Source organism: Balaenoptera physalus (genome assembly GCF_965194825.1).
Source record: "Balaenoptera physalus genome assembly, chromosome: 20".
Lineage (NCBI taxonomy): Eukaryota > Metazoa > Chordata > Mammalia > Artiodactyla > Balaenopteridae > Balaenoptera > Balaenoptera physalus.
Genome location: NC_138901.1, coordinates 2,257,989 through 2,285,419, shown reverse-complemented (window position 1 = coordinate 2,285,419; position 27,431 = coordinate 2,257,989). Strand labels below are relative to the sequence as shown.

At 40.2% G+C, this 27,431-nt stretch overlaps 1 protein-coding gene and 1 long non-coding RNA gene across 6 annotated transcripts in view; one reads left to right on the top strand and one right to left on the bottom strand.

Annotated features, from left to right (window-relative positions):
- Window positions 1-17,789, top strand: part of LOC309650925 (ATP-binding cassette sub-family A member 6-like) — a 66,789-nt gene extending 49,000 nt beyond the window's left edge. For 4 of the 5 annotated variants that reach the window (XM_082442931.1, XM_082442930.1, XM_082442934.1 and 1 more), the window contains 16 exons: window positions 288-461; window positions 687-800; window positions 3,499-3,618; window positions 3,915-3,992; window positions 5,239-5,330; window positions 6,021-6,138; window positions 6,772-6,889; window positions 8,031-8,122; window positions 8,364-8,542; window positions 9,357-9,432; window positions 9,510-9,604; window positions 10,677-10,796; window positions 10,996-11,136; window positions 12,910-12,989; window positions 16,281-16,336; window positions 16,469-17,789. In XM_082442931.1, the coding sequence (XP_082299057.1) occupies window positions 288-461; window positions 687-800; window positions 3,499-3,618; window positions 3,915-3,992; window positions 5,239-5,330; window positions 6,021-6,138; window positions 6,772-6,889; window positions 8,031-8,122; window positions 8,364-8,542; window positions 9,357-9,432; window positions 9,510-9,604; window positions 10,677-10,796; window positions 10,996-11,136; window positions 12,910-12,989; window positions 16,281-16,336; window positions 16,469-16,570 (1,755 nt within the window). In that variant the 3' untranslated portion in view covers window positions 16,571-17,789. Of the gene's footprint in view, window positions 1-287; window positions 462-686; window positions 801-3,498; window positions 3,619-3,914; window positions 3,993-5,238; window positions 5,331-6,020; window positions 6,139-6,771; window positions 6,890-8,030; window positions 8,123-8,363; window positions 8,543-9,356; window positions 9,433-9,509; window positions 9,605-10,676; window positions 10,797-10,995; window positions 11,137-12,240; window positions 12,303-12,909; window positions 12,990-16,280; window positions 16,337-16,468 lie in introns of those variants that run through there. The other variant, XM_082442932.1, reaches the window with a different exon arrangement.
- A 2,616-nt stretch (window positions 17,790-20,405) lies between these two features.
- LOC309650937 lies at window positions 20,406-26,930 on the bottom strand. Its single transcript, XR_014257837.1, has 2 exons — window positions 26,631-26,930; window positions 20,406-26,443 (listed from the first exon to the last, which is right to left on the bottom strand). It is a non-coding gene; the product is annotated as an uncharacterized lncRNA (long non-coding RNA).
- Window positions 26,931-27,431: the final 501 nt, after the last annotated feature.

Genomic DNA, 27,431 nt, shown 5'->3' with positions numbered 1-27,431 from the left:
AGTGGTTTTGTGACTCAAATCTATCAAATAAAATAATACTCAGTTTCAAAATGCCCACCTTGATGGAATTGGCTCTTTAGACCTCAGCTTCCTAAACAACGTGCACAGAATTAAAATTATTAAAATTTAAAAATATTAGATTTTTAAAAATAGGTTTTAAAATATTATATTAACAATTTTTAAGTATTCGAATATTAGATTATATTTATCTTTGCAAATCTTCCGATGTGTTTGCTTTGGATTTGGATTTCAACTGAATCTATGTATACGCTGTGTTTTTCCATTAGAAGAGAACTAAGTCCCAGCTGTGGATTTCAGGACTCTTCCCTTCTGCTTACTGGTGTGGTCAGGCCCTGGTGGACGTTAACCTCTACAATTTCATTCTCCTTTCAATGTATTCAGTTTTCTACGCAGCAAACATGGTGCACATTCATCTCACCAGTCGAGCTGTGCTTGCTTTTGTGAGTAGTACATGACATAGACAGTGTCTTATACGGGAACTCATAATAAATTTTAATATTGGTGCAATTTCATATAAGCATGAGGTTTTCAGTTTTATTTTGTCATACACCCAAACAAAAACCATGCAAAGTGCATGTGTAATGAGAAAAATAAAAATTTTTGTAACCTTGCCCTCAGTTTAGATTTCATTTTTTGACTTTGATATTTATTTGTATTATCTTCAGGCTGTCATTACGCTTGGTTACGCAGTTTCTCTTGTCTTCCTGACATACGTGATATCATTTATTTTTCGGAAGAGGAGAAAAAATAGTGGCCTTTGGTCATTTTGCTTCTATATGGTAAGTATTTGCACAGAGTTCTTTTTTAAACTTTTAATGTTACATTAAATATAGTCACGTTTACCTTGAGCGATGGGGAAAATTAATACCTTAAAATTACACCCTAGAAAGGGGAGGGGATGTAACATGTTACTGAGTCAAAGATGTTCCCGGAGAATTCATGTACAGCCTTGACTAGAATTGATGGAGAACCTTGCAGAGGACCTGATGCCCCAGATGCTATCACTGAGTTACTGGATCCTTCAGAGCACAGGGCTTCCTGGCAACACTAGAACCAAAATTGGCTTTATAGCGTTTGACAGTACACTCCATTTCTGCAGTCTTCACGAAGGTCTCTCTTAAACTCAGACTCTAATAATTTCAGAGATCAAAGAGGTTTTTATACCTCTGCCAGAGGAAGTATTTGTAAATATAAATGAAAGATTACTGAAAGTCCAAGATTACTCAAAACTTGGATGGAAATGTTTACCAAGACTCTGGAGATGCCTAATCTCAGCATTTCTGGTGCTTTTTAGCTGAAATCCCCAGCTGGTGGTTAAATGTCTGTCTTGTAAACACAGCTCCCAACTCTTGGGAGTGGGAGTCCTGAAATCATGAGAGGAACCCAACCAAAGCCCATCTGCTAAGAAAATAGGTATGACATCATCCATCGATTTCTATAAGAAATTAGCCTTGGACTGTTCTGGTCAGCAGTTAGCTGTTGACTTATCCCTTCTCAGTGGACAGTATTCTGATTTGGTGTCTCTAGATTGTATTTCTTGGTATTCAGCAGGTAGTGCCTATAGAGATACCTTACTTGGAAGACTGGCTTTGAGGCAATCATGAAGATTTGGTGCACCCCAAGTCTTTGTATTCATGCTTTGCATTGGGAATTTTTTTTGTTCAGTCAACAGACTTAATGCTTTTGCCTAATGTAAACCCAGATTCTGGGTAAGCAGAACAGATATCAGTCTGACTAATAGTTGATTTCTTTTCAGTCCGTACTCTTGAATACGTCCAGAAAAGGTGGACGAAGAGTTCGTGTCCACACTTTGTGTATTCTAGTAGTTTCAACTCTGAACAAAGTCTCTTTTGGAGCCGATGTTCAAGCAGTGTCAGTGTTATCGGCCAGTACGGCTGTTGACAGGTCTGTTACTGTCAGGATGAGTGAGGGATGAAATATCCTAGTGAGTGACCTCAGAGACACTCTTTGAGCGTATTGGTCTTCAGTCCTAAGTCATCAGCAGCCTGGAGTCATGGTTCCTTTTTCTCTACTCTTTGTTTGGGCTCTCCTTAAACAGAAACCACTCCAGGCTGAGATAAATGGGTGTCTAGATTAATGCCTTTTTGCTATGTGTCAAGCGAGAAGTCAGCCCTTGGTTTACCATACACTCACCATTCATCCTGGTTTGTACAGATGTGACAGTTTCTCAGATGAGGGCACACCCAACATCACCAGTAGAACCACACCTTCCTTACCCCTTTATCCTTCAGCTTTCAATGGAGAAGCAGAGTAGGGGTGGAGCTTTTCTTATGAATGCAGGCTCTGGAGGGATGTTTGGGTTGGAAAAAATGGGAAAGAATTTTCTCAGCCAGGTTTCAAAGTGCATCACCTCCAACAGGATATGACAGACCTTCCAGAACTTGATACACCAGAGTCTGCCAGAGCAGTAGCTTTCATCACTTGGCTTAGAGAGCAGAGACCATTTTTTCCCTAATTCTTTACATAATAAGGGATGAAAGACTAATGAGGGCAAAGTTCCTTCAATTCATGGTAGAAGGCAGAATCAAATCTGCGTTATCTTATCGTGAATTCCTCCTGCGTAATTCCTCAGCTTCCAGTGAATAAATGAACAAACGAAGAAATTTGACTTTGTTACTTCTAAGGAAAGTCATGATAATACAGACATCTTTTCTATTAGGTTTGTGGATTAATGTGATGATTAAGATCTTCTTACTGTGACATGAGCAAGCTTTAGCAGATAAAGGACCACGGAAGAGGAGTGAACATTTGACTCTCAAAAACCCTCTCTTTCAAATCGAAATATATCTACAGATGACTGGATACCTTTTTTCCTTTGCTGCTAATTATTTTTGAATTATTATGGATTAAAATAAGACAAAGCAGTATTGCAAAACCAAAGTAAATTTTGTAAAATAAAAATTTCTTTGTTCAAAATGTAAAAAACACACCATAGTATTACAGTATAATACTTATTTATGTTTTCTGATTATTTTCCCTTTTCCTGTCTCATCTTTGTCTACTCCAGCATACTTGCCCATTTCATTTTTATAGCATTGAAGAGAAGCTACATAGTCATGGAATATTGAAGTGTCAGATTTGAAGAAAAGTCAAGATTTTCTAGTATAATTCACCTCATTTGATGGAGGGAAAAAAGTTAAGAAACCTGTTTAAAGTCACACAAAAATTAGTGACAGACTCAGGAATAAAATTGAGGTCCAGGAAGTCTATTTGGTCATTTTAGCTTTCACCTTAATCTCCAGATGTTTCATCTAAAGATTTTCTGTTGGAAGCTGAAGGTCATATATATTCTCATTAACAAAAGCTCCTCCCTTCCCTTCTCCCTTTGAAAGGGGTGTATCTGCATATGGAAAAATTCTCATGCATTTGATGAGAACACCTGCATCTTAAGTATTTTCTCAAATATCAATGGACTGAGTATGTATGACGTGTAATATATTTCAACTTGCCTTGTAGACTGCAGTCATCACGTTTGGCATCATTATAATAAATCAATTCGACTTCCGTGTCTTGATGGTTTGCATGGTATTAGTTCCCTCAATGACCTTGGGTGGATTTATAGGTTTTTTGGAAGAGGTAAGAAATGTTACCGTGTCATTAATTTTGAATGTGCGGCCTATTGAAGTGCTTTGCCTAAATCTGTAAAGACAGAAAAGAGGCTAGTGTTTTCCTGGGGCTGAGGTGGGAATGGGGGGCGATATCTCTTTGGGGTGATAGAAATGTTCTTAAGTTGAATTGTGGTGACGCTCTCACGACTCTGTAAATTTACTAAAAATCCTTGAATCGTACACTTAAAATGAGTGAATTTTATGGCATGAAAATTTAACCTCAACAGCGCTATTTAAAAAGCCTTTTATTTTTTGTCTTTGCAGAGAGCCCACAAATACCAAATAAAATATCAAGACCCAAACTATGACCTGAACGCAACTGATCTTCTAGTATGCCTAATAGTAAGAAGGTTTTTCTATCTCATCGCCTACTTTTTGGATAGTTATCATTTACTGTAATAACTCCTTGTTCTCGTCTGAAGTGTGCCAACTTTGAAAGTGTTTTTAAGAAAGTCAGATAGAGCAATTACATTCAGACACGATTCTAAATCCTAGTTATTTTTATATGCCTGAATGGACTGCGTAAGTCCAGAATTCAGTATAAAATTAGTTTTTCATGGTTATTTATCCTGTCTACTGCCCCCTCCAAATTTGAGAGAGCTTGTAAAAGAACACATACACTATAACATAAATCCTTTGCATTAGAGATAAAAAAGCAAGTCAAAAAAAGAATGAAAGGGAAAAATGATTATACTAGTATGTTTAGGCTGAAGAAAACTACTGTCTTTGCATATGTGTGAGTACTTTTCCAGGCATAGAGCAAAAATAAAAGTCCTTGCCCTCGTGGGGCTTAAATTCTGGTGGAAGGAGACAGGTAATAAACTAAATAAATAACACATGCTGGGTAAGATAGGTGCTTAGGAAAGGATGAACTTTGAAAATAAAGACCTGAAAGAGGCAAGGAAGCAAGCTGCAGGGATATCACGGGAGGAGCGTTCCCATAGGAGGGGAGAGGGTGACCCTGGCTTGTTTCAGGGTCAGCCAGGAGGCCAGTGTGGTTGGGGCAGAGTAACCACGGGGGAGAGCGGTACGCGAGAAGGTCACAGACGTAGCAGAGACAAGTGCGGGGCGGACAGAGGAGTTACACAGAGATTCTGGGTCACGTTAAGAACCTTGAGTTTACTTTTCATAATCAAGGAGTCATCGGAGGGTTTCAGGTGAAGCGATGTGCTGTGACATGGTTTAAAAGAACAGCTGTAGTTACTGTGTTGAGAATAGACGTTTGGGGCAAGGGAAGAAGAGGGAGACCCAGTAGCAAGGGGCTGTAATATCAATATTGAGCCATCACAGCGACCTGGGCCGGGGCAGGAGCAGCGCCAGGAGGGGTGAGGGGCCCTTGGGTTCTGGATAATCTTGAAATTAGGAGCAGATCACCTCTGCTAACGGACTGGATGTAGGCTGTACAAGAAGAAGGAAGGCCGGTTCCACCAAGCTGCATTGTTCCTGTATAACTGGAATCCTCCCCTGATTTTTAAGAATGATTCACATCTATTTTATCCAAAGACCGAAAGACCACAGATTTGATTCGAATGTTTCAATAATGTTTGTGAACTTATGCCTCAATGTAACAGTGTTTCTCTGCTCCTAGCCTTACTTTCAGGCTTTGCTTTTCATTTTTGTTCTACGATGCTTGGAAATAAAGTGTGGAAAGAAAGTAATGCAAAAGGATCCTGTTTTCAGGTTGGCATAAAACTTACTTTCATACTTAATACCGTATTTTCATATTCCTAGATAGTGGCTGCACCACTGCCCTCAAATTACTGATTTATATTGACAATTTATATTGACTGTAAACAGCATGATGATTTTCATGATGGTCAGTGGATTTCTGGCTGAACTGCCAGGAAATAGGAAACCCAGGCAGAGTTCTGCCACTAATGAGCTGAAGGGAGCTTTCAGCCTCTCAAAAATCTAATGAGTACTCAAATACGCCATCCTCGCGTTCAAGAGGATTGCACATGCTTGACCAGAAGAGATGGGATGGAGTTGGTTTAGCAGCATAGCTCAGAGTGCTTCACCACTGGAGGGAATCCAGGTAAAAGGTACTAGGCAGATACTGGGTGTGAGTAACGTGGGCTCACATTCTACAGAGAAAATGCAGGTGACCTGACTTTTAAGGAAGCAGCAGGACTTGCTGACAAATTTGAAAGGGTCAAAGATGCTTATTAGGAGAATGGCAGCAACACTGAGAAAGGGATTTGGCTGCTGGGACGGACCTTCTTGGCAAAAGCAGAAGCCATATTCACAGAGCCATCATCATGACCAGTGTATTGAAAGAAAGGTCCATGGTGAAATCACCGAGAAGCTGATTTTTGATGCATCTTTGACACCTAGAAAAATCACATGTTGTGTATTTCATTTTCTCTGCAGAATTTCCCCTAAAAGTAGAGATGGTCGTCCAAATCCAGAAGAACCTGTAGATGAAGATGAAGATGTTCAGGCAGAAAGAATAAGAACGGCAACTGCCCTAACCATTTCCACAGAGGAGGTAGAAAAGCAAGCAACAGAATGGGTGTTAGCGGAGCTCTTCGAGGGCGGTCAAGAATGGGGGTTGATATGCTGGGTTTCGTTTAGAAAGTTTGCAGTTTGGTGCATTCAAGTAATTCTTAAACATGCAGGCGCCTCTTTTGAGGGTCCTGGATGCTCAGAGAACACAAATCACAGTGGTTTTAGTTTTCTGAGAAAAATGGGCTTGGATATGTAGAGCTATAATTTCAAAACCAAAATTTTCATGAGTTGAAGAATTTATGTGACATTTGTTATAAAATGCCAGGTAGAGACTAAGATTTTAAGGGTTACTCTTCGGTTCGATTTCGAGGTGGTGGTGTTTCTGTGAGCTCGGATACTTCTGCTCCGGGAAGGCAAAGAGGCGGCATGAAGCTATGCTGTTATTTAGAAGCTAAGCTATGAAGCTATGCTGTTTACTCCGTCCATTGAGAAGCGAGAAGTATCGTTGGCATCCATGAATGCATGTTACGTTTGAAACAAGCAATATGGATGACAGGCGACTCAAAATGTGGTTTGGTTCATGACATAGGGCAGGAAAGGTTCCAGCAGGGGGAACACAGAAACGTAAAGTCTCTGGAGTTTAAGAGGAAAATCACGCTGTCATCTATTCCAGAAACCAGTCATAATTGCTAGCTGTCTACACAAAGAATATGCAGGCCAGAAGAAAAGGTGCTTTTCAAGGAGGAAGAAGAAAATAGCAGCAAGAAATGTCTCCTTCTGTGTTAAAAAAGGTTTGGAAGAGTCACTTTTTAAATTCGCCATTATTTTGAGAAAGGCCCACTGAACATCTAGGTTACAGGCACCGTTGTACTTGCTGAAGCATTCGTTCATTCATTCATTCAACATATATTGTTTGAGTGTGCCAGGGGCTCTTTTAGGATCTGGAAATATAATTATGAAACAAACAGGCAAGTTCCTGACCTTATGGATTTTACATCCTCAGGGGGGTCGATAAACAAAAATGACTTATCAAGAGAAGTTTCAGATGTCATGCTGGCAGGTTCTGTGTGGAGCATTCAAGTATGCGAAATGACGGGAGTGACTTGGGCTGCATCCACTCAGGGTTAGGGGAGACGTTTCTTGAGCAGAGACATTTAAGCCAAGATCTAGGTGATAACGAGGTGCCAGCTACGTGAGCGTGAAGAGATAAGAGAACCTCAGGCGGAGGAGACAGCAAGGGCAGAGACTCAGACACAGGCCCGCCTTTGGAGTGGTTAAGGCACAAACGGAGGTCAGCGGATGCCCCCGTGAACAGAAGGGGTGCAGTCAAAGAGGTGAGCAGGGCCCGATGAGGTGCAGCTTTGTGAAAAACAGCAGAGTTTAGACTTTATACCAAGTTAGTGGAATGCCACCAGAGGGTTTTTAGAGGCTTTTTGCCACCATTTAATTGGTACTTTGAAAAGTATTACACCCTGGTTCTTGTTTGTTCATGAATTTGGGTGGTGGACAAGTCAAGAGGCTTTCATACCAGTTCAGATGAAAGATGATAGTGACACAGACACAAGTGGTGGAATTCGGGATGGAGAAAATGTCCCCGACTTCCCAAGTTTAGGAATGCATTTAGGTACTGAGCACATCAGCCATCTGCTATAGAAAAATATCTGGGCACGTTTTTTTCGCTGAAAACGTAATCTGAAAAAAAAAAAAAAAAGACCTATGTATTGATAGCAAATATCAATCACTAAGCTTTTTCAAAAATGTTTTATATAATTATAGGGGTTAAAGAACATGTTTTGGTGACATGGATTACATATACATTATAAATTTCAAAGTGGTACTGAGGGATGCACATGTATCTCAGAAACTTATTGAAGAAACATGTTTATGTTATTCTTTTACTTCCAATATTGATAATGGGTAATTCTCTTTCAGGTGAAATTTTGGGATTGCTAGGACCTAATGGCGCTGGTAAAAGCTCATCTATTAGAATGATATCTGGGGTCATGAAGCCAACAGCTGGAGAGGTAGTGAAAATGAAGAAATGGTTTCCATTCCCAAAATAGACATGTTATAATATATATGGGTTATATCCTTGTAAGACTGTACTTTTAGTAGTTTAAATAGTTTTTTATAATAAACATATGAAGTAATTTCTGTAATATTTCTCAAAAAATTTGGGTGATTTTTAGCTACAGGTCAGTTTCTTGAGTAATCATGTGATTGGAGAAAAGCTTGCACGTTTCTAAAACCAGTTCACTTTCTTAGGTGGAACTGACCGGATACGGTTCGGTTTTGGGTCATCAGGGGGACGGCAGCGTCCGGTTCCTGGGGTACTGTCCCCAGGAGAACGTGCTGTGGCCCATCCTGACAGCGCGCGAACATCTGGAGGTGTTCGCCGCGGTGAAAGGGCTGCGTAAAGCAGACGCCAGCGTTGCCATTTCACGGTACTGTGCGGTCATGAGGTTCCTCTGTGCCGAGATGCAGGGAGGCTGTACCATCACGAATAAAGAGTGAAGAGTAGGAATGACGTCTGCACCTTTCAGGGAGCGTCAGGGATAGAGCAGGGATGAAGGACAGGGTCTTGTTTCCTGCATCCCTGACCGAGGGATCTTTAAAAAAAAATAGTTCCATAGAATAATTGTCAATGTCAAATGATACCATATGATATCACTTATATGTGGAATCTATCAATAAAATACGACATAAATGAACTTATCCATGAAACAGAAACAGACTCACAGACGTAGAAAGCAGACTGGTGGTTGCCAAGGGGGAGGGGCGAGGGGGGAGGGATGGAGTGGGAGTTTGGGGTGAGCAGATGCAAACTAGTATATACAGGATGGATGAACAACAAGGTCCTACCGTACAGCACAGGGAACTGTATTCAATGTCCTGTGATAAACCATAATGGAAAAGAATCTGAAAAAGAATGGATATATGTATATGAACGGAATCACTTTGCTGTACAGCAGAAATTAATATATTGCAAATCAACTATACTTCAATAAAATACATTTTTAAAATGTTAAATGAGTGAATAATCATGAATAATCACCTATTTCAGTTAGAATTCTAGTTAGTTTCAAAATTTTTTTTATGAGATGAAAATCTCTCGTGTTCAAAATAAACTTTTTTCTTTGATCATCAGTTTTGAGAATAATAGTGCCAAGGAGGGAACTCCAGTGCTGTAACCCTTGCATGTGATTTGCCTTTCCCCAGATACTCTTGATCTCATAGTCTCATCCTGTTTCCCATCAGATTGGCGGACGCCTTCAAACTGCACGAACAGCTGAATGTTCCAGTGCAGAAATTAACAGCAGGAGCTACTAGAAAGGTCTGTGCGGTGCGGGATGTTATTCTGAGAGCTGATGGGCTGGTGGCAGCAAATAGCGGCGTTTCTCTGCATTTCAGTTGTGTTTTGTGCTGAGTATCCTGGGAGATCCGCCTGTCCTGCTTCTGGATGAACCGTCTACAGGCTTGGATCCAACAGAGCAGCAGCACATGTGGTGAGAAGTTATGACCCTCAGAGCCAGGAGGACAAACCTTATGTACAAGTAGCATTTTAAACTGATCTCGGAAAAGCGAATCCACTGGTTCCTAATTGAGTGGAAACAATCCACGTTATTAGGAAAACAAATATTTAACAGGTAGACTCTCTAATAGTGCTTTATACGCGTGTGGTATTCACATGGGAAAAAAAAAAAACACCTCTCGGTATTTTGTTGAAGTTTTAGGTCTTGCAATTTGGAATGTATTTTAATTTTGCCAATTATTGAGACGTCTATAACAGTTGCCTTAGAAACTATTAACTTGCTGATATCTTTTCCTCATTTCCTTTTTTTCCGGCTTTCACCAAATCTGTCAAATTTGTTGACCCAGGTTTTCTTAGTTTTTAAATTATTTTTACTTTCCTATGTAGGACTTTCTATTTGGAATTATAAAATTCTCCAGTCCACTTTCGTATTTGTGACCGTCCAATATTTTCCCAACCTTGTTTTAAATCGAATTTTATTTCTTTATTTATTTAATCTTTTTGGCCATGCTGCACGGCATGTGGGATCTTAGTTCCCCGACCAGGGATTGAACCCGTGCCCCCTGCGGTGGAGGCACGGAGCCATAACCACTGGACCACCAGGGAAGTCCCTCCCAACTTTTTAAAAGAACTTTGTTATGGAAATTTTATACAAATGGATAGAGAATTATTTATGAATCTATTAAACCAAGAGTTATTTGTATAAGGCCAATCTTCCTTCATCTTTACCCTCTGCCCCTTCTTTTCCCTACTCTCCCGTTATTTTGAAGCAAATACTAGGCAGTGTATCCTTCATGTATAAACAGTTCAGTTAGTTTCTCCAAAAGAAATGGAGTTTTTTTTATTAACTTAACCAGAATACCATTAGCACACCTAAAAATATTTCAAAACTTTTATCAAAACCTTCTCAGTATTCACATTTCCCTGTTTCTTTTTTAATTAGGATTTAAATATGATCCATAAATTGTATTTCATCTATAAAACTTCCCTTCTCTTTTTTCCTACACTTTTTTTAAAATATGGTGTTAATATTGGGGCTCATCCAGGCAGACGATCCAGACAGCCATTAAGAACACGGAGAGGGGCGCCCTCCTGACCACCCACTACCTGGCCGAGGCCGAGGCCGTGTGTGACCGTGTGGCCGTGATGGTGTCCGGAAGGCTGAGGTGGGTGTCTTTCCAGAGCCTGCACTTGACTTTCAGAACGAGATTTGCTATGAAAACGGCAAAAATCCCTGTGATCCGCTGGAGCCCTTCCTTTCCTCTACCTCAGGGACCCCCTTTCCCTACATTTGAAATTTAAGAATAACATGAAAAAGTTTCAGGGGCAAGATTTTTTCCAGCATGTTTTCCTTTTTGCTCACAGATGCATCGGTTCCATCCAACACCTGAAAAACAACCTTGGCAAGGAGTACATTCTCGAACTAACAGTGAAGGAAACTTCTCAAGTGCCATTGGTCCACACTGAGGTTCTGAAGCTTTTCCCGCACGCTGCACAGCAGGAGAGGTGAAAGGAGCTTTTGATTGTGGATGAACGTGTTGGCTTTTCCCATCAGTGGTTTTTTTCCTGCTCTGTGAGAAGTTCGGGGCTACTTGACTTCACCATCAAGTGAGGGACCTCAAAAATGGATTTAAGTCTTCCAGATTATGATATTTGGGAGCTACCCAGAAAGCTGTGCCCCCTAGGGAGACTTGGGGACACCCAACCTGGGCCTCCTCGGCCATCCAAGGCTGGTCCCCAGCTCTGCAGGGGAACTTGGGAAAAACGGGGGAAGGGATTTCTGATGACTTGGAGCTACACAAGACTGCAGCGGGGCCCATGACACCTTCCTTAGGCTTCTCTAAAAGATGTAAATAGTTACAATTTTAAAGACGCAACTGTTTAGGATGAACCATCCTCATAGGAAAGAAACAGCAATTGAGACCATCAAAGAATGTCCCTTTCATGGAGTTTTCATGCCTCAAAATGTAGAATAGAAAGGCATATGTGTGTGAGCACATAGGAATATGGGTGTTGTTTTTTCAAGGGGAGGGCAGGGGCGTGGAGCAGGAACTGAGTTTGAAATTCCTTGGAGGGATAAGCACAGCAAAAAAGCAGGGCGTAACAGTGGCTGTTTGCCTTTTGGCACAGTTCAAATGTAATGGAATTATCTAAGGGATACGCCAGGGCACGTAATTCAGTCCTATTCCCAGACCCTCAGGGTCACAAATCCAAGAAGCGGTTTTGATGAATAGATGGAAAGGTCATGAGAGGGGGTGCTGGGCTGAAGAGGGCCCGACCGGGAGGTCTGGCAGCTTTAGGGCTGCCTGGGAGCATGGGGCCTGAGGTCATACAGCCAGGAGTAGCACAAGGAAATGATGGCAAAAATCAGTTCCGGCTCGTCCTCTCCTTTGAGGCGTCAACTACAAATTGGCACTTGCCATCTGCCTCTACAAGGGTTAAATCATGAACTGCTGCAGCTGCTGACTTTCAGCACCCCCTGAAAGGAATTCAGGGTGGAGATCAGGAATGAGGTGCTCTGTGCTCTGGGAAAAACTGGCAGAACAGGTCTTGAGATAGAAATTTTCAGAAGGTTTTATGAGCCCAATTCTTGTATCTCCTCCTATCTAGAAAAGCACTAAAATCCTTCATGGTGACGTCTGCTCCTCGTGACTAGCAGAAACCTGCAAAAAGTATGTGCTTGATGGCATGTACTTCCCCTTCACCAAAATCACATACATACTGACCTTACCCCCTGCCTCTTTGGAGCAGTTTCTCAGAGCTCTCTGAAATACTGTCTCCCGGGCTAGAGTCCTCATGTTGCCCCAAATAAAACTTAACTCACAGCTTTCACGTTGTGCATTTTTAAGTCAGCAGATGTCAGGAAAGTTTTGTTTAAAGGGATTTGAATCCCTACACTATTATGACTCTCAGTCTCAACTTTGTATCTTTCCTTCACTTTCTGGTGACAATGATGAAATATTAAGTTGGGATTCGTTCCAACCTAATTTGAACTAACCAAAGGGATTCGTTCAGAATATCTGTGTTCCACAAGAAAAAGGTTTGCATAGACTAAGCATAAAAGTAATTATACTGGATCATTTCCAACCACCAGCCACCAAAGCCACTGTAAGAAATGTCCATTGATAAATTATTTTATCTGTTTCAGATTGAAGCCATACATTAATTTGCATTAATTTTATTTTTAAAAGGAAATTGCTGTTAATGTCAACATTTATTTTGATGGTCGTTTTTATCCCTTGAAACTCAAGGTCAAGTATGACATTTTTCTATTTCTAGGTATTCCTCCTTCTTGGCCTATAAACTGCCCACGGAGGATGTTCGCCCTCTGTCTCAGGCCTTTCACAAATTAGAAGCAGGTAAGAATGACCGTTTTTAAATAAAACTTTTGAAGAATTAATCAAAAATTAGATAATATTTTTGGATTTAACTTTATTTTTTTCATTTTTTAATTGAGGTACAGTTGATTTACAATATTATGTTAGTTTTAGGTGTACAACATAATGATTCAAAATTTTTATAGATTATACTCCATTTAAAGTTATTATAAACTGTTGGCTATATTCCCTGTTCTGTACGATAGATCCTTGCAGCTTATTTATTTTATACATAGTAGTTTGTACCTCTAATCCCCTACCTTTATCATGCCTCCACCCCCCTTCCCTCTCCTGACCGGTAACCACTAGATTGTTCTCTAGATCTGTGAGTCTATTTGTGAAATGTTTCGTTATGTTCATTTGTTGTATTTTTTAGATTCCACACATAAGTGATAACATACAGTATTTGTCTTTGACTTACTTTACTAAGAATAATGCCCTCCAGGTCCATCCATGTTGTTGCAAATGGCAAAATTTCTTTTCTTTTTTTTTTTCCTGTGGCCGAGTAGTATTCCATTCTGTATAGATATGTACCACATCTTCTTTATCCATTCGTCTACAGATGGACACTTAGGTTGCTTCCATATCTTGGCTACTGTAAGTAATGCTGTTATGAACATTGGGGTGCATGGATCTTTTCGAATCACTGTTTTTGTTTTCTTTGGATATATGCCCAGGAGTGGGATTGCTGGATCATATGGTAGCTCTAGTTTTAGTTTTTTGAGGAACTTCCATACTGTTCTCCATAGTGGCTGCACCAATTTATATTCCCACCAACAGTGCAAGAGGGTTCCCTTTTCTCCACAGCCTCTCCAGCATTTGTTATTTGTGGTCTTTTTGATGATACCCATTCTGACAAGTGTGAGGTGATATCTCATTGTGGTTCTGATTTGCATTTCTCTGATGATTAGTGATGTTGAGTATCTTTTCATATTCCTGTGACCATCTGTATGTCTACTTTGGAAAAATATCTATTCAGGTCTTCTGCCTATTTTTTAATCAAGCTGTTTGTTTGGGTTTTTTTGGTTTTATATGAGCTGTTTATATATTTTAGATTTTAACCCCTTTTCAGTCATATCAAAAAGACCCCAAATAGCCAAAGCAATCTTGAGAAAGAAAAATGGAGCTAGAGGAATCAGGCTCCCTGACTTCAGACTATACTACAAAGCTACAGTAATCAAGACAGTGTGGTACTGGCACAAAAACAGAAATATAGATCAATGGAACAGGATAGAAAACCCAGAGATAAACCCACGCACCTATGGTCACCTAATTTATGACAAAGGAGGCAAGGATATACAATGGAGAAAAGACAGTCTCTTCAATAAGTGGTGCTGGGAAAATTGGACAGCTACATGTAAAAGAATGAAATTAGAACACTCCTTAACACCATATAAAAATAAACTCAAAATGGATTAAAGACCTAAATGTAAGACCAGACACTATAAAACTCTTGGAGGAAAATATAGGAAGAACGCTCTTTGACATAAATCACAGCAAGATCTTTTTTTGAGCCACCTCCTAGAGTAATGAAAATAAAAACAAAAATAAACAAATGGGACCTAATGAAACTTAAAAGCTTTTGCACAGCAAAAAAAACCATAACTGAAATGAAAACACAGCCCTCAGAATGGGAGAAAATATTTGTAAATGAAGTAACTGACAAGGGATTAATCTCCAAAATATACGAACAGCTCATGCAGCTCAATATCAAAAAAACAAACAACGCAATCAAAAAAAAAAGGATGGAAGACCTAAATAGACGTTTCTCCAAAGAAGACATACAGATGGCCAAGAGGCACATGAAAAGATGCTCAGTATCCCTAATTATTAGAGAAATGCTGATCAGAATTACAATGAGGGGCTTCCCTGGTGGTGCAGTGGTTAATAATCCGCCTGCCAATGCAGGGGACACAGGTTTGGGCCCTGGTCTGGGAAGATCCCACATGCCACGGAGCAACTAAGCCCATGTGCCACAACTACTGAGCCTGCGCTCTAGAGCCCGTGAGCCACAGCTACTGAGCCTGCGTGCCACAACTACTGAAGCCTGCGTGCCTAGAGCCCATGCTCCACAACAAGAGAAGCCACCGCAGTGAGAAGCCTGCGCACCGCAACAAAGATTAGCCCCCGCTCACTGCAACTAGAGAAAGCCCGCATGCAGCAATGAAGACCCAATGCAGCCAAAATAATAATAATAATAATAATAAACAAATAAATAATTTTTTTAAGTTTAAAAAAAAAACTACGAGGAAGTATCACCTCACACCAGTCAGAATTGCCATCATCAAAAAATCTACAAAGAATAAATGATGGAGAGGGTGTGGAGAAAAGGGAACCCTCATACACTGTTGGTGGGAATGTAAATTGATACAGCCACTGTGGAGAACAGTATGGAGGTTCCTTAAAAGACTAAAAAGAGAACTACCATATGACCCAGCAATCCCACTACTGGGCATATACCCTGAGAAAACCGTAATTCAAAAAGACACATGCACCCCAATGTTCATTGCAGCACTGTTTACAATAGCCAGGACACAGAAGCAACCTAAATTTCCATAGACAGATGAATGCATAAAGAAGATGTGGTACATATATACAATGGAATATTACTCAGCCATAAAAAGGAACGAAATAGGGTCATTTGTAGAGACGTGGATGGACTTAGAGACTGTCATACAGAGTGAAGTAAGTCAGAAAGAGAAAAACAAATATCGTATATTAATGCATATACGTGGAATCTAGAAAAATGGTACAGATAAACCTATTTGCAGGGCAGGAATAGAGATGCAGACGTGTGGACACAGGGCTGGGGGGAGGGGGGATGAATTGGGAGATTGGGAATGACATATATACACTGCCATGTGTAAAATAGTTAGCTAGTGGGAACCTGCTGTATAGCACAGGGAGGTCAGCTCAGTGCTCTTTGGTGACCTAGGTGGGAAGGATGGTGTCGGGGGAAGGAGGTCCGAGAGGGAGGGGATATATGTATATGTACAGCTGATTCACTTCATTGTACAGCAGAAACTAATACAACATTGTAAAGCAACTATACCCCAATAAAAAAAACAATAAATAATTATAATATCAACAAAAAAATAAGTATTTATATTGATGCTATGACTTTTCACTACTACATTCTTTCACCAAGCATTTGTTCATTCAGCTCTATATTCCATTTATATCAATTATTGGCAGTTTTGTTTCAGATGACTTTGAAAAGATGGTTGGTAATAGATAAATTGTAAGCATCTACTACTAGTCTTTTTTTTTCAGTGAAACATAACTTTAACCTGGAAGAATACAACCTCTCTCAGTGCACCTTGGAAAAGGTGAGTCAACCTGTATGGTTTGGTATCATTCCTGTAAATTTCACATGAAAGTAGCGTGCATGCTTTCTGTTTATTTAGAAGACAATCAACAGCTTGCTAATTCTTTGTGCTTCTTCTTTGGCACATGTTTAGGTGTCCTTAGAGCTTTCTAAGGAGCAGGAGCTGGGAAATTTTGATGAAGAGGTTGATACAACCATGAGATGGAAACTCCTTCCTCATTCAGAAGACCCTTGAAACCTCAGACCTAATCATTCTTTGTTGATGTCTTATAAGCTTATGTCATATGTAATAATTAGCAGTGTATATAATTAAAAAATTATTAACATCAATATTAGGTATATTTTGTATATTTAGTCAATAAATGAATAAATTTTAAAAATTACTCTTCCCTTTAACTTTTGGAGTGGTAGAAGATCTATAATAAAGGCAATACAAAGTATTAGTAGAGATACCTGAAGAGCCATGCATAGGGTGTTGTGAAAATAAAGCCACACATTTGGAATTTTTTGAAATATGACTTTTTTAGAAGTATGACGACTTTCTAAAATTCCCTTGCTGACAAAGGTGAGGGACGTATTCAGCAGCTAGAAACTGCATGATTGTTGCAGACCAGTTTGTGATACATTGGGTGTATGAGTTTGCTTTAATACACAGGTACAACCCAGGGTCTTCCTCTGAAACCTCTTCAGAAATTGTTTTAAAAGTCACAGGATTAGGAGTTCCTTGTATTCACAAATGAACAAGCATGTGCTTTGGAAAAGTAGTTCAAATATACCTTTTGAAAACAATGAGAATCACAGCAGTATTTGTTCAGATTTTCAAAAATTTGAGTATGTTCTTATGATTGTGGGGGGCACTGATTTCCTGTATCACCTGATCAGTAGTTTTCTGTGTATTTACTGCTATTTTAAGAAGATATATGCACACATGTGCGCATATCTTTTGTATTACTCAAAGTCTGTGCTAGCTTTACATATTATTTTATTTTTTCCCTTAAACAATAGCTGTTTCATTTTGAATATCATCAGAAAATTTTTTGAAGACAAAGCAGTATTCTTGCTGCTTTCTGAGGGTGATACGTTGCATAACTTTTTAAAAAGTTGTTATGCTCATAGAAGAAAATGTGTATAATAGAGGAAAATATAGAAATTGAATGTACGGAATAAAAGAGTCACTACCATTTCTCCATACCCCCCAATCAACTATTTCCTTTTTTCTTTAGTGCATTTTTTACATGGTTAGAATCATGATAGTACATATAATTTCCTGATTAAATACATATGCATATTTGCTGATAGAACATTGAAATTGTTTTAATTTACTTTTAAACTTATGGTGAGGTTGCAGCTTTATATGTTTGCATTTTATTTTGTGTTATTTGTATTCTTTGTTCATTTATGATTGTACTTTAATCTTTTTCTTATCCATTTTATAAACTTTTTACATGGTTAAATATTTTATCTGTGTATTTTACATATATCATAATTATATCTGGAACATTATATTTCCAAATCTATGATAAATGACTTATAGTTTACTGTTTATTCAGGAGCCCTTAGTACCCTACAAAAGTAAATCCATATCACAATGAGAGCTGATTTTAAATTATTTCTAAACTCAAGCAATAAATAATCCTGTCTTGCTCAACTGTGTAACATGACAACATATACAATCATTTTACATAACAGTATGATGAAATCTTTACTTACACTCTTTATAAATGATATATTTTCTTAACTGTTATAGAAATATGTTTACAAAGTACTGAATAACCAATATCAGATGTAGTACTATGAATATTTCAAAAGATTAATCTGGATGTAGTTTGCTAAAACCATCATAATACAGTTGTTTTTGAAGATATTAACTTTTGTTTTTATTAGGATTGTGTTGAAGAGCAGGTGATTGGGTTCCAAAAGAGAAGGTCATTAGAACAAAACAAAGGAAGGGATTTTTTTTTAAAAAGGATAGAGAGTTTGTACCATCTCTAATTTTATTGTGGACAGGTCTTGTACTGGGTTTGTTCTCTGTTTTCCTAACATCCCCTTGCAGGGGAAGCTGACTTCCCCTTCTTTGCCTCACAGTTCCCTTCTTTGCCTCACAGTTCCCTTCTTTGATGGGTGGCTTCCAGTTGGGTTTGACCAACCCAACAGAAAGTAGCAGCAAGAGACGGGAAGAGAAAGGTCAGAGGGTCTCTCTCCTCCTCCCGCTGCTGTAGTTTCAGATCTCAAGCAGTAGATGCATCTTTCCAGGCCTATAATCTTTGTCCCCCTCCGGTTACACCCACTTGCTTCTGCCTCCCCCCTCCCCGTACTGTTGACCCCAGGACCCCTCTCTCACCTAGTCCACACTCAGCCACCAGCAATTCATCAAAATCCCCATTTAAGTGTTTGCTCCTACCAGCTTATGGCTCTAGTGGCTTCTGCTCTGCGTAAGCTGATCTTGGCTGTGATTCTCTGTATTCACTTGTGTAAAAAAATAAGAAATATATACCTTGATCTCTGCCCCTAGTTTCTGCTAATATTTGGTCTTTGACTCTGAGCTTCTAAACCCTCATAATTTCCTGAGCAATAGGAGTGTCTGACACAGAGCTCCTAAGTTCCTTGGAATTTCCTGGGCGATAAGTGCATCTTTTATTCTAACGTGGCAATTCTTGGTGGGCTCCTGGATGGGGCTAGTCACCAGAAAGACTAAGCTATGATGAAAAACTTGGTACTTTCAGCCTCATCTCCCATTCTCGGGAGAGGGGAGTGGGGTTGTACATTGAGTTAATAATTGATCATGCCTACCTGATGAGGCCTCCATAAAAATCCCAAAAGTACTGGGTCCAGAGAACTTCTGGGTTGGTGAGCACATCCACATGCCAGGAGGGTGGTACACCCCAGCTCCTGTGCTCAGGGCCCTTCCAGACCCTATGAATCCCTTCATTTGGCTATTTATCTGAATCCTTTATCACATTCTTTTTATATAATAAACCTGTAAACCTAAGTAAGTTTCCTTGAGCTCTGTGAGCTGTCCTGGCAAATTGTTGAACCCAAGGCGGGAAGTCACAGGAAGCCCAGTTTATAACCAATTGGTCAGCAGCACAGATGACCAGCTGAGGACTCGTAATCAGCATCTGTAGTGGGAGTAGTTTTGTGGGACTGAGGCTTAACCTGTGGGATCTGACAATAACCAGAGAGCTAGTGCTAGAACTACACTGAATTGAATAGAATTCTCCAACACCAGGTGGTGGTGGAGAGTTGCTCACTATGGCTCAAAACGCACACATATGGCGGCCAGACGTGACGTGTGCGGGCAAAAGAAAACAGGGTGTTTTTCCTAGACATTTGGTGTCAGTGAAGTGGAATTTGCTAGAACGGCTCTGGCTCATGGAAATATGCAGGTTGGGAAAAGAAAGAATGCAAGGGCAGGGGATGGGGAACCTTTGGTCCCTGATAGCTACCCCCATCACCCGCGGTATAAACATCAGCTACCAAAGGTAACGCTTACCAGTGGAATTAGAGATGAGAGTAGACGCAGTGGTTCATTGGACATGCAAGGAAATGCAGAACAATAAGCATGCTAAACATACAATCCCTATGTCATTATTATCTATAGCAGCTAAAGTGAGAGAAAGTGCTGAGCTGGACCTTGATGCTGGACAAAGCTCAGTTTTGGGTCAGTCTTAGCTTTGACCGCTAACCTCAAAGCTGCCTGCAAAGGGAAAAATCATGCCAGGAAAGTACCTCTGTGGCCTCCAGTCTCCAAAAAGGAAGTCAGTGTGGTAGAGGGAAAAAAAAAAACAAGAAACTACCGAGGCAGCGGGTATAGTGTGAAGTTGTCTCATTTTTTGGATTAGTATCGTCAACTTCCTGAAGAACCTTGACTCAAATGGATTGTGAGAGTGACTAATTTGGGGGCTGTGTCTGGTTTTGAGGGCTGCAGAGGGGAAGGGCATGGTGGGGTCTTACAGGACCTGCAGCTCACAACTGAACAGTCACAGATGGCTATATGTGATCCAAACACACAGAGGGTTATTCTTGAGGGAATGGCCAGCCTGGTGGATGGGATAAAAGCCACCGTAAAATGCATTTATCCTGAAAAGGATGACTGCCCACCTGCCCCAGGAAATGCCTGGTGGAATCTCAGATGAGACAGTTGATATGCTTCAAAGGCTAGTGAGATTGGGTTTATGAGGACTGGGGCATTCACCCACTGAATATGCCTTTTACCAGGTTACGGTAAATGCGGTGATTAAGGGGGTGTCTTTTACATGGGCACCCCATGTGACATTGCTCTTGCGAAATCCAACAGTTTGAGAAGCTTTATCAGATTTGCTGTCTCATTTTCCCCGTAGGGATCTATCTTACTGATACCAAGGCCACTAAAGAGAAAATGAGGAGAGACAGAAAGAAGAGTCAAGGTACTTGACCTAGGAGGGGGCAAGTTTTCAAGAAGGTTAATGAGAAATGGGATGAATGTGGTGGACCTGGGTGGTGTCAATGCAGCACTGCGGAAGGTTGGGTGGACCAGTGGCACTCCAACGTCAGAAGGCCCCAAAGAAGTTCACTCCATTTACCCCAGTTTGGAAGAATTAAGAAAAACAGAAGGCAAACATTATGATCAGATACCCCACCCAGAATGGCCTGGGGTAGTGGCTAAGCAGATTAATTATCATAAAGATTGAAGGAGAGGCCAGAATCTTCTGGTCCTACATGGTGGGGATCCAAGGCCACATGCACATGTGTGGGTTACTGGCCAGGAAGGGGGAGAGGCTTTTCTGGGACTCCTTAACCCAAGAGCCCAGTGTCCTGTGATTGGAAACCTGTTGGTGAAGTCTTAATGGCAGCTAAATTTAGATAGGATAAGAAGATGCAAAGGCTGATGGGATTAAGGTGAAAATGTAGGCAAAAAGTAAATTTTTAAGCAAAGTTCATGTGAAGTGATCAAGTCTCCGTTAACCTGAATATATCAATATTATTGGGATGGATATTATGTCTGACTGGAGATTGCTTTGTCTACCTAATATTGTAGACAGAAAGCACGCAAGTCCACCCTCAGGCCTGTCTTAACTGGATGCACTGAATGGGAAGCAGTAGAACTGCCCAAACCCACACAGGTAGGTAATTTAAAACAATATAGAGTAGTTGGTGGCCAAAAAGAGATGACCACTTTAACTCATGACATGCTAGAAGCTGGAGTTCTGGGACCAATGAATTCTCTGTCCCGTGACAAAGGCTGGTAGCTCATGGAGGCTAACAGCAGAGGTCATTCTAAATAAAGTTGCACGGCGATAGCCTCAGCAGTTCTGGACATGGTTTCAACCACACACACACACACACACACCCCCACGCAAAATACAACAAGCTAGAGGAGACTTGTACTTGGTGATTGTTTTTGCAAGCACTTTCTTCTCCATTTCAGTCTTGCAAAAGAGCCCGTTGTAGTTCAGGTTCACAGGAGAAGGGTCCCAGCTTGTTGCTGTGCTGTCGTCGGTTATCTAAACTCACCAGCCTCCTGTCATAATTTGGTCAGAAGGGATTTGGACTTGATGGGGGTCTCCAGTGTAATAAGACACCATGTTGATGACGTTATGATAACACTGGGAATGGAAGACACCATATTAATGATGTCATGAGTCCAATGTAATGGTGACTCATATAGCCAACCAAGGCTGGATTAAGAAATCCAGCAAAAGTCCAAGGACCTGCCCTGACAGTAAAATCCTTAAGAGTAAGTTGGGCAGGAGCCACCAGGATAATCCACGTGCAACTAAAAATAAACTGCTGCCGTTCCCCACCCCTAGGACCAAGCAAGAAGCGTGGCGTTTGGTTTACTGGATTTGGGGAGTGCATATTCCATGTCTGGGAATATTGCTAGTCCTATGCGAAAGACCACCCTAAAGAAAGCCATATTTGAGTGTAGACCCAAACAAAAGCAGGCCATGTCTGAATTTTAAAAAGCAATTCGTCTCTTAACACCTTTGGGCCCCTAGGAGTCCAGATTTCAGGGCTGTGGTTTGCCCTGAGACCTCACTCTTGACGGGTCCAAGGCACATCATTGATTTTCAGTTTGCTTAACTTTTTCTTGTCGTTAGGATGGGAATGCTGACTTCCAAGCTCTCCACATGTCAGAGGTGAAGGAACTGAATCTTAAATTTTATTGATTTCTAATGAAATAACATTTAAATTTAAATACCCACTGGGGGCTAGTGGCTGCCATATTGGACAATGCACTTTTAATCAGTATTTCTGTCCTTATCCTGAACTGTAAGATCTCCAGAGAATTTAACCCTGATCATGGCTCTCTCTTCTACCATATAATTGCTGGTTGATATTTTAGTCCCATATCATGTTTAACACCCTCCCTCCCCCAACTCTAATTAGTCATTGTCATCATTACTTTGCACAGTCAATATTTATTTAGTTTACCAATGTGTTTATTAGTTTCCAACATCCAACTACTTCCTTTTGGGTTCAATTTCTTTCTTCTTGAAGGAGATCCAATATACGAGATATTATCCATTATCAGAGAGATCTATAAAAGAGAAATCTCAGATTTTGTTTGACAAATGTGACTATTTTATCCTTACACACAAATCATATTTTAGCTGGTTTATCAATCAGCCTTTGCCAAACCACCTCAGAACTTGCTTGCTTAAGTTTGCACTCTTTTTTTAGCTTTGTTTTCTTGTCTTATTTCCGGTGTCTGGCAGAAATAAGACAAGAAATAATTTTATTCATCCATTTTAAAATGGGACAGAGGAAAACACATCAGCAGTGGTTTGACCGTTGATAGAAATCTTGCTATTGTCTTTAAAATTACACTGTGTGATATTTTAGTGCAAATGATCAATTCAAAGGTAACTGGCCCAACATTTTCTTCAGCTTTTTAAAGTTTTACACTAAGTAAACCAGAAAACTTGCAAAAAGGACTCCTGGGGTTGGCTTTAGAAAAGTAATGATTGTACATTGTAAACAATACTTTTAGATGACTGAATACATTTTTGCTTGAAGTTCTCATTGAATACACAAAAAGGTAATGGGCAGTAATAATTTCTATGAAGAACAAAAAGCTCATGCAAAATTTAAGATAAATGGATTCAATCAAATATCTGAAAAACAAAGACAGGAAAGATTAACAGCCAGAAATGTTATGGGATGAGTCTGGGATTTCCTAGTCTCTGATGGAGAAGGAGCTGAAATTTCCCAGGCTCTGTTCAGGCACCCCACACTGGGTTGGCATCTACCATCACTTTCTGCATTCTGCCCTGAGATGTTAGATGTTAGCCCACTGTCAGCCAAAGTTAAGGAGAATTCAGTGGCAGTATCCTTGATTCTTTCAAACCCAGTGAGCTGTGTGCAACTTTTGTTAAATCTACCTAGAGCTTGTAATGATGTACTTATAGCTGATGGTGAGGTCCAAGGAGCCCAAGCTTACCAGTTAGGCATATATAAAGTAAACAAAGAGGGAGAAACCTGTGTAGATCCAATGACTTTATTCTATAAATTCAAAGTTGGTGAATATAAGTAACACTAGTAAATGACATTTAGTTGTGCATTTGGCAAGTTACCCTTTGTAAAAAGAATGAAAGAGCAAAAAAACATTGCAAAATGTAACAATAATATGTCAATTCATGCCCTTTTTGCATGGCTGCTTTAGTCACTGGGCTACTAATGCTGAAGCTAGCGTCCTGAGTTTGAGTCCCTCAGTTTTGTTTGGTAAATATGTGTTTTTCTTTCTTGTTCATTTTAAGCATTTTCTTGTCAAGTAATTCATGATTTATCAGTTTCTATAGCCATTGGTGCCTTTCTTGATCCACCAATGATTTCAGTCAGCAATAGAGGATTTTTTTTTCTTACCCATTCTTTTTTTTTTTAATTAATTTTTATTGGAGTATAGTTGCTTTACAATGTTGTGTTACTTTCTGCTGTGCAGGAAAGTGAATCCGTTATATGTATACACATATCCCCTCTTTTTTAGATTTCCTTCCCATTTAGGTCACGACAGAGCATTGAGTAGAGTCTCCTGTGCTATCCAGTAGGTTCTCATTAGTTATCTATTTTATACATAGTATCAATAAGCAATAGAAGACTTTTGAAAATGTGTTATTTTGAGTCATCGGTTCAAAGGCAAACTTCATATTTTTTCCTTTTGTTTTGAGGCGTTCTACCTACCTGGGCAGGGCTCTCGGCGTGACTGGAGAATCCCCATCAAGTGTAAGGTAAATGTCTTCCGTTCTCCTGAGAGCTTTTTCAAGACTCCTCACCCTCTCTTCAGTTGTCAAGCACATCTGTTGGTCTGTGCTTAGAATCTGCAGAAAAATATCTTAACCCTCAGTGGGGAAATCTTTACTGGATGTTGTCATATTTAGACATTCTCTCAGTTCTCACTTTCCCCTCCAAGAAACTCTCTCTTTTCCTTTTCAAGGCTGTCTTCTCATCTCGGTTCTGATGCAGTCCCTTCTTACCACCCCCGCCCCCCGGCAAAGGAAATGTTCTCTCTGTTACTTGATTACTTCTATATTTTCAGTATTTCCCTTTTCCCTTCCCCTTCTAAATACCATCTTTTAAGAAACCTACCCTTGATCAAAACAACTCTTTTTGGCTACCACCCAAGAAAAACTTTTCTTTCATAACCAGGTTTCTGGAAAAAATAAATCTAGTTTTTGTGTGTTTGTTTGTTTTTGCTTCCCTACCTCACATTCAACATGACACATTTAAAACCCAAAGTAAAAGTATTAAACAACTTTCATGTCCCAGGCTCTGTGGTGTGTACAGCAGTGCGGGTTCTGTGGTTCCTTTCAGAAGTTTACAATCTATGATGGGAGAGAGATGAGCATGATTAGTTTAAAATATTGTGAAGTACACAGTAACCGTGGTAATGCTCCAGGAGCACCTCTGAGGGGCATCTAAGCCACACGGGAGGAGGGTCAGGAAGCCTCCTCGGGGAGCAGAGGCCAGACCTGAGACCCGAAGACAAGTAAGAATTAGGCAGATCGATGTATTGTATCTCCGCAGTGCATTCACTTTAAAAAAGTAAGCATGTCTAGGTATGACCGGAGTTGAAGGAAAGGTTAGGGCAAGGGAAGGCTGCAAAGAGAAGGGACCAGATGATGAAAAGTCTCGTGTATCCCTGCATAGAAACCAAGACACTGTGAATGGAACAATGGGAGTGACGTTATACAAACTGTGCGGTGGTTATTTATGTGTGGTGTGAAATGAATTGCTCTCCAGTTTCAAGATGGTAGTCAGGCAGAAGGTAAAACAAGGAAAATAGATCTCAAATACCTAGTGAACTTTCAGGAAACAAAATAGAAAGACTAGAAGGGAGGCAATATTTGACCAATGTGTTAGCTGAAAATTTCCTAGAGCTTAAAAACAGACGCAAGTTCTTTGACTTTTTTTAATGGAAGTATAGTTGATTTACAATATTTATTAGTTTCAGGTATACAGCATAATGATTCAAAATTTTAGTAGATTATACTCCATTTAAAGTTATTGTAAAATATTGGCTATATTCCCGGTGCTGGTCGATATATCTTTGCAGCTTATTTATTTTATACATAGTAGTTTGTACCTCTTAATCCACTACCTTTATCTTGCCCCTCCCCCCTTCCCTCTCCCACTGGTAACCACTAGCTTGTTCTCTAGATCTGTGAGTCTGTTTCTGTTTTGTTATATTCATTTGTTTCTTTTATTTTTTAGATTCCACACGTAAGTGATAACATATGGTATTTGTCTTTCGCTACCGTGCCCCCCAAATCCTAAATTTTTAAATTCTATATGACCCCATTGGATCCTATTGTATTCTTTGTCTCTTACAGGTGAGGAAGGTGAGGGTTCCAGAGTAAATCACTTGCCCAGCATTGGAGTAAAGCTAAGGTTTCAAGGTCAAATGTGCTGAAGGACTTATCCTGTCAGGGGTGGGAAGGAAGCACGTTGGTCCATAGCAGGCCATGGAGGGAGGACAGGTAGAGATACGGCTGATTTTTTACATCGCCAGAGTGACGTAGGTTCAAATACATTTACCAGCATTTACAGGTGAGCACCAGTAGAACGAAATACCAGAAAGTTCTCACTCAGAACTTTCCAGATGAGAGGAGGAAAAAAAGGCAAGGGGAACCTAACAAAGCAACAGAGAAAAAAACATGATCGGTGTAGGAATGGGGAAATGGAAAACCACAGGAAAGCTTAATTTAGAGACTATACAATCAGGTGCCTGGATCAAATGGTCGGTCATCCTAGGGACTTACATCCCGTGTGGAAAGTAAGAGATTTGCAGAGGAGGTGCAAGGAAAATAAAATTATACTGTTCCAAGAGACATCCCATAGGCAGTGCAGCTGGGCCTGATTTAGGATGAAGGGCAAGAACAGAGAGGACCCTGGGGAACGAGCAGACCTTCCCCATCTCTCTTTATCAGGCTGCTGGGCTGCTACGTTCTCTCTTTGCAGATCAGCTTCTTACGCTTTTGTATGGTGCTGCACACAGGTCCCACGGGGTCAGGTACTCTGTGCAAGTGGCCAGGAGAGACCCCAAGAGGAATGTTTTAGCTCCATGCAGAGTATCAATACGTCATTTGACATCTATAAGGCTTCTGGCACTGGAGAATATTGCTGCAAAATATATGAGGCAAAAGTCAAGGAGAATTGCGCAATGCGTGCACCTCAAGTGAGAATCACTGAGGGAACAGAAACATGCACGCAAATCAGACAGCACAGCATTTGTTATTTGAGCTCTTGTACTGAAGGTGGGGTTTAACCCAGATTCTGTTATTCACCAGCTGTGCGAATTTGGGCAGGTTATTCAAACTCAGGGACTCACTTTTCTCATCTGTAAAATGGGAGTGGTTATAGTAATGCCTATCTCATGAGATTATTGTATGGATTAAATGTGTTAATATTTCAGTGTGCCGTGCATGTAATAAGTACCATGTGTGGTTGCTTAGTAAGGACATTATGCTATAAAATCAGTGCTATTCCACTTTTGAAATCCCAATAGGACTATTTTTTTTTAATTGGCAAGCTGATACTAAAGCTTATTTAGAAGAGTAGAGACATATGACTAGATCAAGAAAATGTTGAAAAAGAAGATTAATGAGGGCGGGCTTGCT